General features: G+C 48.7%; 2 protein-coding genes across 2 annotated transcripts in view; one reads left to right on the plus strand and one right to left on the minus strand.

Moving 5' to 3' along the window:
• CHTF18 (chromosome transmission fidelity factor 18) overlaps nucleotides 1–18,107 on the minus strand; it is a 371,533-nt gene that overhangs the window by 162,084 nt on the left and 191,342 nt on the right. The window lies entirely within an intron of this gene.
• The window catches only part of LMF1 (lipase maturation factor 1), a 141,447-nt gene that overhangs the window by 1,483 nt on the left and 121,857 nt on the right, over nucleotides 1–18,107 (plus strand). Inside the window, exon 2 of the mRNA XM_066329865.1 lies at nucleotides 6,846–7,166. Within this exon, the coding sequence (XP_066185962.1) occupies nucleotides 7,016–7,166 (151 nt within the window). The 5' untranslated portion in view covers nucleotides 6,846–7,015. The remainder of the gene's footprint in view (nucleotides 1–6,845; nucleotides 7,167–18,107) is intronic.

Below are 18,107 nucleotides of genomic sequence, written 5' to 3' on the forward strand. Positions count from 1 at the left end.
AGGAGAATTCTTTGTGGTGCTTTTTCAAGCAGGGGAGAGGCTGAATGTTGGGGAGACTCTAAAATAGCGGAGTGGAGTGAGGAAACCTTTTGGAGAGTGGGGTGGCAGTGCGAGAGTTTGAGGTACTGGAGAAGGGCAGGAGCGTGTTTGTGTCTCTTGTTAAGGGAAGAGGTGGAGGGGAGGGAAAAGTTCACCTGCTTGTTGTGCAACTTGTGCTTGGCTGCACTCAGGCCCCCGGGGGATTCTGCTGCTGGTTTGGGGTGAGCCAAAGCCAGGAACCGAGGCCTGGTTTGAGCCAGGTCAGATTCCTCTGCTGGCAATGCAGGAGAGGTGCCCCACAAGAATTTGTGGGGTGGGAAGTGCTTGTTGTGTGTGAGCTGGAGAGGTTGTGAGCAGGCACATTCCCTCCGACACAGCCCCGGGATGCTCCGGAGAGAGGGAAGGTTGCCTTTTGATCTCTTTGGAGAGCCCTGGGTTTAGAAACGGCAGAAAACAATTCTGTGCCTCTGTGCCAAGCTGCTCTTGCAGGCTTTATTTTTTTTTTTTTCCTGGAGATGGAAGCATTTACTGTGACAGCTGATTTTTCTCCCAGACGCGGCGATTCTGCGCGCCGAGGCTCAGACTCGCTGAGGAGACGGTTGATGCCGTTGTGACAGTTTGACATTCCTCAGCCGTGGGATGTCTTCCCCCCTTCTTTCCTTTCACCCTTTTATGTGTAACCCTTTCCTTCCTGCTGGGCTGAGCAGTAAATCCTTGTGGGGGGGATTTGTGTCAAGGTGTTGGGGAATGTGATCGGAGCCCCTCTGGGAGCTGAGCGATTGTTCCCCTCCTGGGTGGAAAGGGAGGGATGGGAACGTGAAGAACCTTGAGGATGGGATGGAAAGAAGCACGATTTGGGGGGTACAGTGACCCCAAAGTGTGCTCTGAGGGCTCATCACCTCCTTCCTGTCCCCACCCCATTCCCAGGGGGGTGTTCATTGCCTGCTGCAGGCACGGGAGGGGTTTTCTGTGTGGAAGGAGGACAGGTAGAGCAAGGCAGGTGTGGAGTGTCCTTCTGTGTGCCCTCTCTTCTCCCCCTCCCCCTTTGCTTGTAACAACTCTCCCCCTTCTGTTTTTTTGTGTCTTTTGAAGGGGTTTTCCAGAAGCAGCCCGAGCCTGGGAAGTCCCTGGCAAAGCAGCTGCTGTGTGCGAGGCAGGTTGGAGATGGGAGAGGATCTGAGGATTTGGAGAGGTCAGAGACCAGCCCCACCTGCTGCTGGCAGGAGTGGGAGGGCAGGGAAAGTGGATCCAGCTGAAAGGGTTCTGTGAGATTGGGTCCTTACAGCATTGTCCTGTCCCTCCATCCCTTGGAAATTGTCTCTCTGTTTCCGGATGGCACCTTCAGGTCCTACAAGGCCACAGTGAGGTCACCCCAAAGCTTCTCCTCTCCAGGCTGAGCTCTCCCAGCCTTTCCTCGCAGCAGAGCTGCTCCATCCCTCTCCTCATCCTGATGCCTCCTCTGGACTCTCTCCAGCAGCTCCACGTCCTTCCTGTGCTGGAGCCCTGGGGCTGGAGGCAGCTCTGCAGGTGGGGTCTCACCTGAGCAGGGCAGAGGTTTGGCCAGATGTCATTTGGAGGTTTGCAGCTTTTCCATCCTGGTCTGGCCCTGTGTGTTTGTTCCTGTGACAGGGGTTGGTGTTTTGGCAATCCGGAAATGCTTTGAGGTCTTGTTGGAAGTGCTCTTACAGGTAAATAGCTGCTCCCAAAGCTCTAGACAATAAATGTGCATTATTTGCTCCTTTCGCCCTCCTTCTAAATCATTTTAAAGTGCCCTTTTTGGGTGATTACCATCATCAGATTCCAGCTGTAGACATTTCAGTAATTAGATACCACCCTCCCCAATCTCAGCCAGGCTCTGTGGAGAGCTTTGAAATAAAAGCTATTATTTAAATCCAGTTTATCTTCCTTCTCCTTATGTATTGTTTAATAGTATTTTCTTTCCTCAGCGCCAGAGCTACGGGAGGTTCAAGCTCCTTCTTCCTAAATCTGAAATCCAAAGCTCTCTCGGGGGGTTTGGCTTCCTGTAGGCTCCTGGCTCTCCCCGGTGTCCTTCCTCCTCTCTTTCTCTGCCATCTCCTCTGCTTTCCCTTCCCTTGGTTTTATTAAAAGGCTCCCAGTAACTTTCAGCCTGCCTGGTCAGGATTAGAGAACATCTTCAGGCGCTTTTGGTGCCCTGAAAGGTTTTGTTTCAGCTCGGTGCTCCTTAGCAGGGCTGTGCAGCACCAGCAGCTGCATCGCGCTAGAATGGGAGAAAAAATAACAGAAGTGGAGAAGGGAATCTCTCTCCCAGTCTTCTCCTTGCCAAAGCCCCTCTGGAGCAGAGGGGTCTTCCCCAGGGCACCCTCCAGCTGCGGGCTTGGGGTGGTTTTGAACAGCCTGAGACCCCAAGGGAAACTTTTTCTATTTCCACACCTTTTCAATCAAGGAGGTAGCAGGGAGATAAGCACTTCAGAACCACCCCGAGCAACCAGCCCGAAGTGTTCAGCTTGGCCGTGAAAGGCAAGAAAACAAAAAAAGGTGTTAAGAGCAGAGCACTTTGTTGTGTGTTTTTTTGTGGGTGCTTGGCTTCACCCTTCGCTCAGTGCTCTGGCGTTGTTGCTTCTGTGTTGCAAAACTTTGCAGGGGAATTCATCAATTGAAAATTTATTTGATTCATTTCTCTGGTAATAAAATACCAGGAATACTCTGCTCTTTCTTCTTTGCAGCAGTACAACCTCATCTTGCAGCATCCAGCTCAGGGCATGTTCAAATGCCTGCTTGGGTCAAAGGGGCACTTGCTAAACTGCCCCGGGCAGAGTTTTTTTGTGTGTGTGTGCAAAATGTAGTTTGGCTTTTCAGGCAAAGCTCTGTGCTCTTGGTTCAGTTCTTCTCGTGGTTTGGGCATTAAGAAAAAGTTAAGACTTCTATTAACAAGAGCTGGTGGGGGTGAAGAGAGAAAAACCCATATGACCGGAAAGTTTTGGATTTCACATCTTTAAATCTTTCCCGAGCATGAAGAATGGGATTCTCTCATTCTCCTACCACCGTGGCACTGAGGGAAAGGAGCTGAGGTGCCAGGGAAATCCGGATGGAGCAAATCCCTTTGGATGGGGACGCTTGGCTGGTGGTTATTGGCACCATGTGGGATTGAAGAAGGAACACGCCGGGTTGGGGCGGAGGGGGGGAGTTAATGGAAAAGTACAGTGAAGCACCTTGCGAGGTGAGGATAAGTAGGGAAGGTCTATTAGCAGCCCCGGTAATTTGCATGTATTATGTAAAGCTCAGCTGGCAGCAGGGAGAGCTCCCATGTGAGCTGTCAAAGGCTCCGCGGTGGGAGGCAGACCTGGAGCTGCTCTGCTCCCCTCCTGCCGCTGCACAGCCTGAGGAATGGCAAACCCAGGGGAGCACAGGGCTCAGCGCTCCCAAACCCTGCAATTGCCCGTCAGAAGAGCGAGCCCAGGGCTGATGGAAGCATAGAGGAGTTTGTACCAGGTCTGGAGGGGTGCAGAATCCCAGGGAAAAGCTCCAGGAGGAGCAAGGAGAGGTGGGTCAGTGTGCCCCTGCGGGGTGGTGGTGATGGGGCCAGTCAGTGCCCAAAGTGGAAGCAAAGTTGTTTGAGCTGGAGGGAGTGGAAGGTGCAGAGTGGAAAATCCCCAAACACGAGGCCACAGGGAGAGAGGTTCCAGAATAAGGGTGAAGGGAAGAGGAAGAAACGCAGGCTTTGGGGCAAAAGGGACTTTTTTAGCCCCTGACCAAGCCGAGGTCACAGGGAAGGATCCTGGAGAAGGCAGCAGGTCTGTTACACTGAATTTTAGGCTCCAGTTTCTCTGGGGTTCAGGAAGAGGAAGCAATGACAAGCTGATAAATAACTTCCCTTTTTCCCTCCTGGATCTGGGCATCCCCTGATAAATAACTTCCCTTTTTCCCTCCTGGATCTGGGCACCTCCTGTGTCGCTGCAATCCTTTGCAGTCTCTGTCTTTGGTTTCGGCTCTTCCCCGTGTCCAGCAGCCCAGGAGGAGGGGGAAACCTCAGGAGCTGGAGCAGGGATGGGTGGAAGTGGGACTTGAATGCGGGATGAGCCCTTCAGAGGTGCTCCAGAAGATGCTGGGGATGGGTGGAGAGGGACCCGGAGCGATGCAGAGCCCGAGCACGGGGAGTGTCCAGGAGAGGGAGCTGGATCCGGGATGGAGCCCTGGGAACGTGAGCATCACCTGCGAGGGGATGGATCAAACACAGGCGGGGTTTGCTTTGCGGGAGGTGAACCTTCCCGAAATTAGGGCTGGTGTCGCTGGGTTTTAATTGTGAATGGTGCTTTGGGAAGTGTCAGCAGAAGGAAATAAATATCCTGGGAGAAAACCCCTTTGGAGCCCAAGCTGGGCCATCCTAAAAATCTGCATTTCATGGCAACACCAACCCAAGTCTTTTGCTGCCTGCAGGCCTGGAAAGGCTGAGCAGGATTTGTCCATCCAACGTGCTGGAATTGCTGGTGTTTGTTTTTTTTCCTAATTTACCCTTTCCTTGTTTGTCTCGTGTACGGCACAGGGGTCTAATTTGGACTTTTTTTAGGCAAAAACCTGCTCAGCATTTATGGGTTGGGGCAGCAATTCTGGAGCATTTAGAGGTGAATTTGATTAGCGCTTTTGGAAAACTGTGCAGCAAATTGCAGTGTTAATCACGGGAAATCAAGCCACGGAGTTTTTAAGGCAGCACTGGCTTTCAGTTGGCCTTTTTAAAGCCAAAAATTAAGCTGTCTAAAGCTCAGAAGAATTTTATTTCTGCTGGTTTCATGTCTGGTTACACAGTGGTGCTGAGCTGAGTGTTGGTAGAAAAAGATGGATGAAATAGAAAACATTAATTTATGTTCCAGAATTGATCTGTAGTGTTGGAAATAGCCTTTCTCGTGTCTCTCCCTGTCCGTAATTGAGTAACATAGTTGAAGAAAAATGTCTTTTATTTGTAAAATCATTCCCTGTGTATAAAAGATGGATGGGAAGAGACACAACCAATTACCTCCCAACTTTATTGTGCCATCCCTGGGGTTCAGGATCTGCTGGAATCAAAGGGAACCCTCCCAGTGACCTCTGCTGTGTGCTGCATGATGACTTTGAGTGGTTTTTAAATGAGAATAAAACCCGTGGCTGTGTGCAGAGAGCTGGGGGAGTGTTAAGTGGATTAAGTGGAACCCACTGGAGACCTTTGTCTGGGGAATGGGACTTTCAGTTGGATTCCCTGGGGCTGCAGACTTTTGGGTTGCTGCTCCAGACTTCAAAGAAACGGGAATTTGGGCTCTGATTTCACACAGCCTCTCCCCCAGTGCTCCCAGTGAGAGACACCAGATGAACACCAGGATTGTTGTTTGCAGAATGCCAGCATTGAGATAAGGGAGGAAACAGATTTGATCATTAACCAAGGAGGATTGGGGAGGGGAACAAATTGGCTTTTCCCAAGAGCTCTGGTGCTGCTGCCCGTGATGTGACGTGGCTGGTGTTTGGGTAATGTTTGAAGGATGGGTAAATTAGTGGATGCAGCCTAATCAGGAAATGTTGGCTTTCCTCATTTTTTTTTTTTCTTCCCTGAGACATGGAGATTACTGGAGTTACAAACTGCAAATTGGTAACTGCAGGAGATGCCTAAAATATGAGATAATGCCTAAAAGCTGCCCAACTTTCTCTGTAGGACATCAAATGCTAGGTCTGTGATCTGTAATTAAATTGCTGATGTGCTGTTAAAAAAAACAGCTGGCTGCTCTAAGATTGGCCAGGGCAGGAGCAGAAACACTATAAATGGGACAGCTGTAGGGACATGGAAAAAGTGGGAATTGAAGGGATGGGGAAAATGTTAAGATTTTGGATTTCCAGCCTTCCAGGGTGTGAGAGGAGGCAGAGGGTCAGAGCTGCTGCTTCGGGCGGTCGTGGTGGTGAACCATTAAATCAAAGAATCGTGTGTTCTTTGAGGAGCTCTGGGGTGCTCAGCACAGGAAGGAATTGTTGGAGCAATTCCAGAGCTGCTCCAAGGGCTGGAGCCAGGCTGGGAGAGCAGGGGGTGCTCACCTGGAGAAGGGAAGGATCCAGGGACACCTCAGAGCCACTTCCAGAGCCTGAAGAGGCTCCAGGAGAACTGGAGAGGGACTGGGGACAAGGGCTGGAGGGACAGGACACAGGGAATGGCTTCACATTAACAGTGGGCAGGAGGAGATGGAATACTGGACAGGAATTCCTTCCTGTGAGGATGGTGAGGCCCTGGCACAGGGTGCCCAGAGAAGCTGTGGCTGCCCCTGGATCCCTGGCAGTGTCCAAGGGCAGGCTGGACAGGGCTTGGAGCACCCTGGGACAGTGGAAGTTGTCCCTTCCCATGGCAGAGGGTGGCACGGGATGAGCTTTAAGGTCCCTTCCAACCCAAACCCCATTCTGGGGTTCTGTGAACCTCATTAATGGTGCAGATGAGGTTAAGCTGTCTCATTAACAACACTTTGAGATTCAAAGTGTTTTCAAATTCAGGAAAACATCTGGTACTTGGTGGATGCTCAGGTAATGCCCTGTAGAGGTGGAGATCTGTTGTCCTCCAAAGCCAAGACAGGATTGACAGAATTCCCTGTGGCTCATAGAAACTGTGAAATCCTGGAATGGTTTGGGTTGGAAGGGACCTTAAAACTCCTCCAGGTGCAACCCAGGGAACCTTTTGTTGGGCACTGTGTTGGATTTTAATGGGGATAAGGACTCAGGAATAAATTCCTTCCAGGAATTGCTTCTCTAACTCTGTGTTCAGACCATCTCCCTCATCCTGGGTGATTCTCACACAGTTTTTCCCTCTCCTTGTTCTCCTGCAGCCGTGGCCTTCCTGGTGGCCTTCCAGCAGAACAAGCAGCTGATAGGAGAGAAGGGGCTGCTCCCCTGCAAGCTCTACCTGCAGGACATCAAGAAATACTTCAAGGGGAAGGTGGGCCTGGATGCCCTGAGCTATGCACCCACTCTGCTCTGGTTCCTGGACTGGTCTGCCATGGACAGCACCTTGGATTGCCTGGCCCTGGCTGGGCTGGCAGTGGCAGCCTTTGTGCTGCTGACTGGCTGTGCCAACATGGTCCTCATGTTCCTGCTGTGGCTCCTCTACCTCTCCTTGGTCAACGTTGGACAGATCTGGTGGGTTCTCAGTCCCTCTGCTCTGCTTTTCCCTCGTTTTGTTTGTGGTGCACGTCGGTTTTCCTGTTGAAATTTGGATTTGTGATCCCAATTAGTGATTGCTCCTCAGCAGATTAGCCATGGAGGGGTGTGAGATAAGGATGGCACCTGGCAGAAATGATTTATGGCAGTGTCCCAGCTCTGCCTTACTTGGCATATCTTCCTCTGTTCATTGGTGCAGGGTTGGATTTGATGATCCTGGTGGCTGCCTTCCCACTGAGGTTATTCCAGAACGTTCCAGGCTGCATTATCCCAGCTGTGCAGTGCTTCCCCTCATGGCAGTTGCAAGGGAATTCCCTTAAAAATTGCATTTAGAGGGGTTTCTCAAAGCTGGAATTCTGTATTTCAGAATACAGAAAGCTTGTGGGGGGTAAAAGGAGAAATCCTGACTGTAAGTCACCCTGCTGCAGGGAAGGGTGGTGGTGCAGAAATGGTTTGGGTTGTCCTTGCCCTTGTTAAGGCCCCAAATACATTGTTTGAAAGAGGATGTGCCCTGAACACCCCAGATTTCATCAGGTCACCTCCTGAGGTGCCTCTCTGCCTGCAGCTGAGGTCGTGTGGAGGGAAAAGGTTCTGCCACCAAGGGGTGGCCAGGGATGTTCTTCCCAAATTTTCTGGCTTTACAGCAGGACACCTTTTCCACAGATGGGCTCAGTGGATTTAATTTCAAGGATTTGCATGTGCTGCCCCTTTCATTCCCATCCTACTCCAGCTGGAATGTAAGTGGGTGAAGGAGAACAGCCTCTGAAAAGCTCCATTCTCTGAGCTCTTAACTCAGCATGAACCTAAAGCTGTGAAACCAAGCCACAGAGCTGGAAAAATAACTCAGGGCATGGTTTTCCATTGGCTGTTTCCAAATTATTCCAGAATTTCTCATCTATTTTCTAGATGTTTGAATGTGAAAGGGCAGGAATTCAAGCATCCTCCTGCTCTGGCTTTCAGGGATACAGGAGCAAAACCTGGATGTGATGCTTGACTTCTTTCTCTTTGTGTTTCTGTTTGGAGGGGAGAAAGAAAGAAAAAAATATCCCAACAGCCTCCTCCTGAAGCTGCCAAGGTTTTGGAGCTGCAGTGACTCCAGGGCTGGAGGTTTGATCTGTTAATTCCTGCAGCAGTGGGATAATTAAGACAGACTCTCTTCATTAGTGCCCACAGCTCTGGAGAGTGCTGGTGCTGTAGAGCTCTTATAGTTGTGTTTTTGGTTTTTTTTTTTTTTTTTAACCCATCTAGAATGTGGTTTTTTTCCATGTCTTGGAGCAGTGTGTGCTGTGCTGCTCCCACTTTTCCTGGGGGTGCTGCTGGCTCCTCTGCCAGTCCTGCAGGACTCTTGAGGTTTTCCCCAGATGAACCCACTTGTGCCTGGTGAACTCTGTTTTGGCATCTTTTTTAAGGAAAAGGCCAAGGCTGGGGGATACAGAGAGGAACCTTTTCCTCTCCTCCACCAGCCCATATCCAAACCCTGTTCCTGAGCAGGGGGAGAAGCTCTGGGGTGAGGGTTGGGGTCCCTTCCCAGCTCCAGGACAATGATCTGGCAGGAATGCACATGGATTCTGGAGTTTCCCCGTTGTGGTTGAAAGGAATTGGCTCTTGGTAGTTGAGATAAGGCTGGATTTTTGGTTTTTTCCCCTTCCTTTGCTCCTGGAAATTTGGAGGAGAGGTGAAATTCAGCCTGGTGTCCAGCAGAAACACACCAAGGGGGAAGGGATAAGAGAAAAGGGGGGTTTAGAGATGTTCCCTCAGCTTCTTTTCCTCTGGATATCCTGTCTTAAACAGCAAATGAGGTGGTTCTTGTGCAGGGCTGAGGGAAAAGAGTCAAAGCAGCCCAGCTCCTTCAGCTGTGGGCTCATTTTTCACCAGATCCTCTGGGATGGGTCAGTGTGTGGTTAAACGCAGATAATTCCTGCAGTGGGACATGGAATTCCCTGCACAGAGGGATCCTGGCTGCTTCCAGTGCAGGCAAACCCAGGGAAAGAGCAGCTGAGGATTCCCTCCATTCTCCCAGTCCTCCAGGAATTGTGGTGGTGGAAAGGGAGGAGCTCAGAGTACCCAAAACCTGCAGTATTTGCCTTAAAGTTTAGGCTGGCCTTAAAACCAAGGCTGGCTTTAAAACTCCCTCCTCATGCTGGTTTGTAGGTGGGGTTAGATGGTGCATTGGTTGTTTTGCTCCCAATTTGGGGCAGATTGAGAGGTTTTGATGAGTTCTGTTGCTTCTCCAAAGCACCTGCTGTCCTAAAATGAGGGAGGACAATGTCAAAGGCATTCCTGGCTGGAATGGTGAGGCAGCTCAGCACAGAGGTGGCTGAAATGAGGAGGAAATTCCTCCTGTGGCTCAAAAAAAAAAAAAATCCTTCTGTGGCTCAAAATAAAAACATTATTTTGAGTTTTTGTACAATCCCGCTGTCCTTATTCACTTACCAGCCTGGGCTCCTTTGTGCCACCCCTTTGGGCTCCAAAATCCTCTGCTGAGCTTCCCTGGGCAGCCACTCCAGGGAAAACCCAGCAGGAATAGAGCTCTCTTCTTCAGGCCAATGAGGGACAATTTATTCCTTTTATCATTGCCTTTTTTTGTCCATTTTAATTTTAAATGTCCCTATTTGTTTTGGGCTGCTGAAGGAGTAGCTCTTTCAACTGCTGCCCAGCTGGCTTGGGCTCAGCCGAGGGGAAGCTTTAGAAGAGCAAAGTGTGGCCTTTGAAGGGCAGGACACATCCCTGCCTGCCCTGGCCCCACCTGGGGAATATCCACGAGCCTGGGGACAGCACAGCCAGGACCAGCTGAGGGCTCACAGGGTCTTCAAACCCTCCCCAAAACCATTCCCCTGAGCTGTTTGGGGGATGAAGGAGTATTTTGGCAGCCTAAAATCCCCAGAACCGAGCCCAATTCGTGTCCCTTGACTTTGCCAGTTTATTGTCCCTAACTCTGAGCAGCCTGAAATCAGATGTGCTTTGGTAGTTCTCAAATTAAGTGACCTTGCAGTTAAATTTATTGGGGTAGGTTTGTGGTTTGTTTTTTTTTGGTGCCTGGGAAATGTGGGGTCGAGGTTCCCAGTGCTTTACCCCTTGGAATGTGGCGGGTTTTTTGTCGTTCTGGGCACAGTGTTTCCCAAAGCAGCTGTGGGTCTGTGCAGACTGAACCTGGGTGTGTTTGGGGTCAAGGCCACCCATGTGATGGTGTCACACTTCCGTCAGGAGCTCAGTGTGTCTGCCTTCAGATACTGGATCTGTTTTTTTCCTTCTTTTTTTTTCCCCCCATCTGCCACTTTGAACTTTTTTCCTTTTGAAGTAAGGAGACTGTCAAGAAGCTCAAAAATCTGCCAGGCCAGAGGAATATTTAATATTTAATATCTGACCCCATTGGGTGAAGTGCTGAATCATTATGTTCATTTTAACCTTGATTATTCCTGTCCTTTCTGCAGTAGTAAAATAGGAGTAAAATGAGAGTGGCCAGTTTGAGTAGAAGCTGTTTAAAAGATGTTTTTAAAAGATTTTTGTGGGAATTCCTCATAGTCCAACATCCATTTTTTTGCAGCCTGCAAATCCAGCTTGTCCAGAGTGCAGCTCCACGGGTCCCACACAAATGGCTTTGCCTTTCTCCCCATTCCTCCCTCCTGAATATTCCTCTCATGGATTTTCACCCATTTCAACAAAAATATGGGAAAAGCTCGTTGGTTTAGTCCAAATCCTTGTTGGAGATTGGTGTTTGTGGGGATGAGCAGGGAGAGGCTTCCAACAGGAATTAAATCAATTTTTTGGACCAGAATCACTCCTGCAGTTCTAAAGTGGCTGGGTAACTCTGGGATAAATTCACTTTTATCCCCCAGTAAAGGTGTCTCTGGAGAGCTCTTATATTTTCTTACAGAAACAAACTTTTCAGCTACTCTGCCACTGATCTTCTGTTTCTTCTCCTGTTGTTTCCTCCCTTCCAGCATTTCCAGCTGGCATCTGTAAACCCTGGAAACTCTTCCTTTCCCTGGGTTATTGTGTTCCCAAAGCTCACTGCCCACTGTCAGCCAGCACAGATTAAAACAAAACAAAAAAAAAAATACCCAACATCCCCAAAGCTGAAATTGTGGGATTTTAAATCCTGTTGCCTTTATTTTCTTTTGAGATTCTGGTGGAGTTACAGGAGCTCAAGGGGAATCAGTTAAACAAGCCAGTAAATAAAATGTTACAGCACGAGGTGGCTGCAAGGTTCTTGTCAGTGGGTCCTTCCCTTGTGGAAAAGGGTGATGCAGCTGCTGCCAGCAGGGATTTGGGGTGGAAAAAGAGACCAGGGAGGCATTTGGAGTGGAAAGAAGATCAAGGAGAGATTTGGGGGTGAAAAACAAGACCCAGCAGAGATTTGGGGTGCAAAAGAAGACCCCAGTACTTGGGGTCCCAGAAAGACCCAGCAGCACCATTTTTTTTTTTTTTTTTTTTTTTTTATCCTGCAAAGAACATGGAATGTGCCCTTTGAAGCCCCAAAAATTGCACAGAGGGGAGGAGATGCCTCAGTTTCTGCCCCCGAGTTCCTGGTGGTTTTTCATCTAAAGCAGCTGGAACAGAGCAGCTGGGAAGTTTCAGGTTGAAGGAGATTTTGGAGGGATGAAGTGTGCAGCAGGTCAGGAAGGTTTGGCTCTGAGGCAGGTGATTTAATTGGAGTTAAATGAGTGTCCTCAGGAGTTCATCTGCAACGGAGGAAGAGGAAGGGCTGGTGTGTGGTGGAGGGTTTGGGGGGGTTACTCTCATTAAAAGCACTTGAAGCTCACAGGATTTAATCAGGGTGAGCTGGGGTTGGGTCAGGCTGAGCTCCGGTGGCTGCTGGGGCTCAGGAGAAGCTCAGGATGTGTTTTCCCTCTCCAGGAGGGCATCAGTGGCCATTAAATGAACCCCTTCCCCTGGTTTTTCCTCTGATTTTCTACACCTTTGTGTTTGTCCAGAGTGATCCAGCCCAGTAAAGGTTGGAGACAGATCTCTGAGTTTCTCATTCCAGGGTGGAAAGCAGCCAGGGTGTGAATCAGGACTGGATTTGACAAAACATTCCCATTTTTCAGCAGGGTGGTCTGTGATGGTGAGGGCACGAGGGTGTGGAGTCACCCTGGAACGGTTTGGGTTGGAAGGGAATTTAGGGATGATCCCATTCCACCCCCACCATGGGCAGGGGCACCTCCCACCATCCCAGGGTGCTCCAAGCCTGGGATTCCAGGTCTGCCCAGCCTGGCCTTGGACACTTCCAGGGATCTAGGGACAACCAGAGCCTCACCATCCTCACCTTCCTTCCCAATACCCCACCTAACCCTGTCCTCAGGCAGTCTGAAGGCATTCCTGCTTTTCCTGTCACTCCATTCCTTGTAAATCCCCTCTCCATCTGCCTTGCAGGCTCCCCTCAGGTCCTGGCAGCTCCCAGTTTTAGGTCTGAAAAGCTTCTCCAGGCTGAACAATCCCAACGCTCCCAGCTCCATCCCCCTGCCCATCCTGGGAGCTTCCTCTGCCTCTGTCCTGATGGGGACAGTGAAAAATCCCCCTGGGAGCTCCCAGCTGCAGCAGGAATCAGTGGATCAGGGTTTTTTTAAGCAGTTTGGATAATTCAGGAGGACTTTTTTTTTCCCCTCAGACCGTGAAAACTCAGGAGCTGTGAGGAAAGGAATGGCAACTTGGGTGTGCTGGGTTTTATCAGGACACGTGGGAAGTTCTCAGGGGTCTCTGCACAGGCAGGACTGGATGTGGCAGCTGTGCTTGACAGAGTGACCTTGGCCAGGGCTTCCCATCAGTCTCTATCCTGCTTTATCATGTCTGGAAGTGATACAGCCTTGTACTCAGGGGCTGGAATTCCTAACTGAGAGCAGCTTTCCATTTCAAGCTGCAAGTGGAAGCAGAAATTCCCATTGTGCCCGATTCCAGTGTCCAGTTCTGTGTACCTAAAAGAAACATCTGTACCCAAAAGCAATATGAGCTAAGTCTCATTACCCAATGTCACCTTGGTGCCTTTGCTAAATTGGAGGTTTTTAGGGCCTCGTGAACAGAACCCTTTTTCCAACCTGGCTTTATTTTCCCACCTCTCCAAAATAACCCCCCATAAAAACAACAACAACAACAAGAAAAATCGGAATATCTAATTCCTTTATCAGGCCCTGGCAGGGGAGCTCAGGAATCTCTTTGTTATCGCAGCCTCTCATCCCTTTCGCTCCGAGCTGCCCCGGCCGTGTCCCCGGCAAGAAGAGATCTCTGCAAACATAAAGGCAGAGCTGCAGCATCTCGGGGGGTCATCCTTCCTGCCCAGGAAGCTGCTTTTTGGCGCTTCCTCCCCGCCCAGAAGAGAGGGAATGAATGTATCGGTTTTCAAAGAATGCTGCCAGCAGCCCTGAGCGCTTGGAGATGACACGTTAATGAAAACAAAGATTAATTCCATGTGACACCGCTGCCTCGCGGTACAACTGGGAGCTAATGAAGCTTAATGAGAACCATATTTGGGGTGAGAGATTCAAATGAATCGTGGCTGATGGCAGCAATGAGTCACTGAGTGTGGTTTTTCTCCTCCCCACTCCTGGCCCCGGGTTGGGGTTGGGGTTGGGGTAGGAGCAGCCCTGGAATGATCCCGGTGGGATGTGCTCGGCTGGGATTGAGGATTGGGGGATTGGGATTGGATGGGCAGGAGGAGCACATCCGTGGCTGGATTGGTGCTGGAGAGCTGGAAATGGGTGAGATTTCTCGTGCTGGGTGAGGTGAATGCAGGTGGCAATCTCAGTCTGCAGAGTGCTGGCCAACCCCAGAGTGATTAATGCAATTAAAGGATTCCTTTTTTAATCAAGCAATTACTGACATCCTGTTTTCCTGGGCTTTTACCTGCAGGATCTTTCTGCTGGTGACAGTGGGGTCACAGCAGTGCTCAGGATTCCCACTTGTTCCAGGTCCTGGATCCTGAGGATTTCCATCAGTGTCCGGTTGTGCAGCTGCTGCTGGAGTTCATCCCAGCCCAGGGATGCTCAGCCAGGGTTTATTCCTATTTTTCCCCTTTCTCTGGGCTCTGTTCAGCCTAAGGAGCAGCTCCCAGTGGCATTCCCAAGGCTGCCACCTCAGCATCTCCTTTTGGCACGGGTGGGATTTGACCAGAGCAAACCCCACTGGAGTCTTGACCAACCTAAGGCAGGGTTTGGGATCATTTTTGGCTTTGGAAAGGAGTACGGGCAGAGTCGCTGAGTGCTGGGGCTCAGCTGCCATAATTCACATTTTCTCCTGGCCAGGCCTTGCAGTGTGATGTTTTGGGAAGAACCAGGTGGGACAGGGTGGGACATCCCATTCCTCACCCCCTGCCTGGCTCCAGCCCTGCCCAGGCACCTTTGCCAGCACTGAGGAGCAATCCTCCTCCTCACCCTGTATTTTTAATGTTAGCCCCTTTCCTCCCATTTAAATGTGGATGTTGTAATTACAGAGCACAGAATCCCAGCTTTTAGAGCTGTGTGACCACAAGAAAGTGAATCCAGAAACCAGCCTGGTTTCATTTGCTGCCCCACCATGGCTGTGCAGTGCTGAAGGCTTGGCAGGGACCAAAACCAGCTGTCAAAAAAGGTTTCTTACCCCCCCACATCGAAGTTAATGATGTTCTGAAATTAACGGTGCACCAGACTAATCCTGGATCTCATTTTGATGGATTTTGCCAGTGATGTTTCCCAACTGGGCTGAGGAAGTGAATCCCCAGGTCCCAGGGAAAAAAAAAAAACAATAAAAAAAGGGTGTTTTTCCATCCTGAGCATTTACAGCTTTAATTTGGTCGGTACATTGTGGTTTTCCAGCAAGGTTTTGGTAACTTTTGGGAGCTGTGGATGAGCTTTTCCACTGCTCAGAGCCAGGGAAGTGGCAGTGCCTGGGTGTCCCTTTGCTCTGGAAGTGGCTGGAGGCACAGGAGAGGCTCAAACCTTGGCCCGGGGCGGGGGAAAAGCTGAAGGAGCTGAGTTGGATTAGCTGAGGGAAAATTAAAAAAGCTAATTAAACTAATTAGCTGAGGGGAAGGAGGCAGAGAGAAGGTGTGTGGAAGAAGCAGAGAAGTTGTGGAGTGTCCCAGGCCAGGGCTTGGAGCACCTGGGACAGTGGAATTGTCCCTGCCTGTGGCAGGGGTGGCACTGGATGAGCTTTGAGCTCTTTCCAGCCCAAACCATCCCAGGATTCTGTCCTGTGTCCTGTCTCCCTGGGCACAGCACAAGGAGCTGCTGGTTTGTGTGGTGGGAGGGAAGATCCAGGTCAGGCTTAAGGAAAAGCCTCCTGAATGTCCATGTGGAATTATCCCAGGATGTGGAATTATCTCTGGAGAAGGAGGGGAAATCTCGATTTCTGCTTGGCCAAGCAGAAGTTGAGGTGGTTCTCTCACAATCCTCTCCTGGGCCAGGTACATTTCCCACATTTTCTGTACTTCCATGCCTTCACCATTTTTAACACCCTGCTGGAGTTGTGGCAGGTGCTTTTCCTGAAATCCAGCTTTCCTTTCTGCAGGAATTTTTGCAGGAATTTTGGAAGGAAGCTCCCTTTGGTTGCCTGGGGCTGCTCCAGGGGTGATGATCCTCTTCCTTCCACCCCTCCCTGGCAGAGGGAAGCCCTGCAGAGTTCCAGTGCCACATTCCCAACCTTCCCAGGGGTGGGATTCCTCCTGGAAAGCCCCTTTTGGGGACCAAATCCTGCTGGAGAATAGGAACTGTTGCCTGTAGCCAAAGAACTTTTCCCTCATGCCAAGCTGCAGAGCCCAGGGGAGGAGAGGGGTTGGTGGTGGAGATGGAAGTTTCCATCTGGGTTCACTTTCCCTGGAGGATGTTCTCCCTGTTAGTGGGAGCTGTTAACAGCAGCTGCAGATTTAGGGATGAGCAGGGAATTCTCCTGCCTGTGGAAATCCAGCTGGGAGGAGCTGGTGGTGCTGGGCACTGCTGGGGTGGAACTGGTTTTACTCCGTTTTTATTGCCAATGCAGCTGGATTTTCCTCAGAGCCTCCATCAATGTAAAGGTCAAACCTGCCTGGTTCATCTTATTTTTTTTTTTATGGGTTCTATTAGGAATATTGTTTTGGGAATGTTTGGCAGATTGAGAGGTCGCTGTCCCAAACAACCCCTGCATTAAATAACCTCGTGCAGCTCTGGGGTAGGTGAGTGGAGAAGGAAATGTGAATTTATGGGCCAGGTCTGGCTGGTGAGCTCCTCCTTCAGCAGGTAAAATCCATCATCCCATGTGCTTTGTGTGCAGGGAAAAAAGGGAATTCTCTGGAAAAGGTGGCATTTTGTGTGGTGAACTTGGGAATTCCTGGTCCCTGGAAGGTTTTACAGAGCTGTGTCCTCACACCCTTGACAGCAGGAAGGGTTTTCCTTGGGAATAATGAGGTTCAAAGCAGGTTTTGCTCTCAGTTTTTACTTTCCAGGAATACACTGAAGCTCAAATGAATCATCAGGACAAGGTGGTGAAAACAATCTAACAATTTAACTCGGATATTAAATGATGTTTATGATTCCCAGCTGATCCAGGCTAAATGAGACATGGATTTTTCCTCTCCTGACAAGTCGGGGCTAAAAATGTTGTCTCTCCCAGCAGAAAAGAGCCATGACATCATTTTTTAATGGGATTTAGGCAATCCAAGTGGAACATACTTTGAATCAGCAGAATTTCTGGCTTTGACAATGTGCAGATCAAAAATTCTGCTGGTGAAATTCACCCCCAAGCCTGCAAAATCAAACCCATGTTCTTCCTTATTATCTGTTGGGAATGTTTCAAACACCAAAAATATGGGAAAAAACCCCCCACCCCACTTTTTAAAATAAATCCTTCTGTTAACTCATTATGAACACCTTGAACAAGGAAAACTGGTGATTAAGGTCTAAACCCCAACCCTGAAATCTGTGAGAATTGGGTACCAGCCCTGCTTGTACCTATTAAAAAAGAAAGAAATCCCTGCAGGAATTCCTGCTGTTTTTATGGATTCGGTTTGGGTTTCCCTTGGCATTTGTCTCACAGGCTTCTTCAGAGAAATAAATCCACAAGTGTTTGCCTGTCATCACATGACGGGGCCGGGAGGCTGCATTGATGTAATCAGCACCAGACACACGTCAGAAAACTTCATGTGGTTCAGCAAAAAAATACAATATTTTATTAATTCCTCGTTTTTTTGGAGGTGGGGGGGGATGTGTGTTTTAAATGAGCTTCAGGGGGTTCTTGACTCGTGCCGAGAAATGAGAATAATTGCAGGGAGTTGGTGTTGAGCAGCACCAGGAGCGTGGTGGAGATCAGCAGAGGGAGGGTCCCTTAATGACAGAGAACTTCATGAAAAGCTGCTTTTATTATTAATTAAATTACAAATTATCCTGCCCTTTTTTTTTTTTCCCTTTTTGCATCAGTAAATCTATAGGAAGTCATTGTTAAATACGGTGCAAAATATTGAGGCTGATTAGTTAAAAAAACCCATCGATGATGAGTATAAAGTACATAATTTTTATATGTATAATGTGTATAATACATAAAACATATATTGTATGTACTATATAGTTATATTAATCCATAGCTATAGATTAATATACAATGCATTTTAATCTGTAATATATATTATTAATTATGATAACAAATATATTATTAATTATAACAAGTATATTAATAACATTGTTATGTAATAATGTATTATGTATGCATTATATATCTATTATTATATATAATGCTATATATAATACAATTTATAATAAAAATTGTAATGTTTATATAGAAGATACAGATTTTATTATATTTATATTATACATATTAAAGATATATATATATATATATATGCGTGTGTGTCATAGCAAATCCTTCTAAAAGATCTTTGAGACCTGTTGTGTTTCTTAATATTGGGGGTGTTTTTTTGGGGGGGTTTTCTGGGTTAGTTTAATATGCTGCAAATACAAATAAATAAATATAAATAAATACAGATGAAGTCCTGT

The sequence above is a fragment of the Sylvia atricapilla genome, chromosome 15, assembly GCF_009819655.1.
Source record: "Sylvia atricapilla isolate bSylAtr1 chromosome 15, bSylAtr1.pri, whole genome shotgun sequence".
In the NCBI taxonomy this organism is placed as follows: domain Eukaryota; kingdom Metazoa; phylum Chordata; class Aves; order Passeriformes; family Sylviidae; genus Sylvia; species Sylvia atricapilla.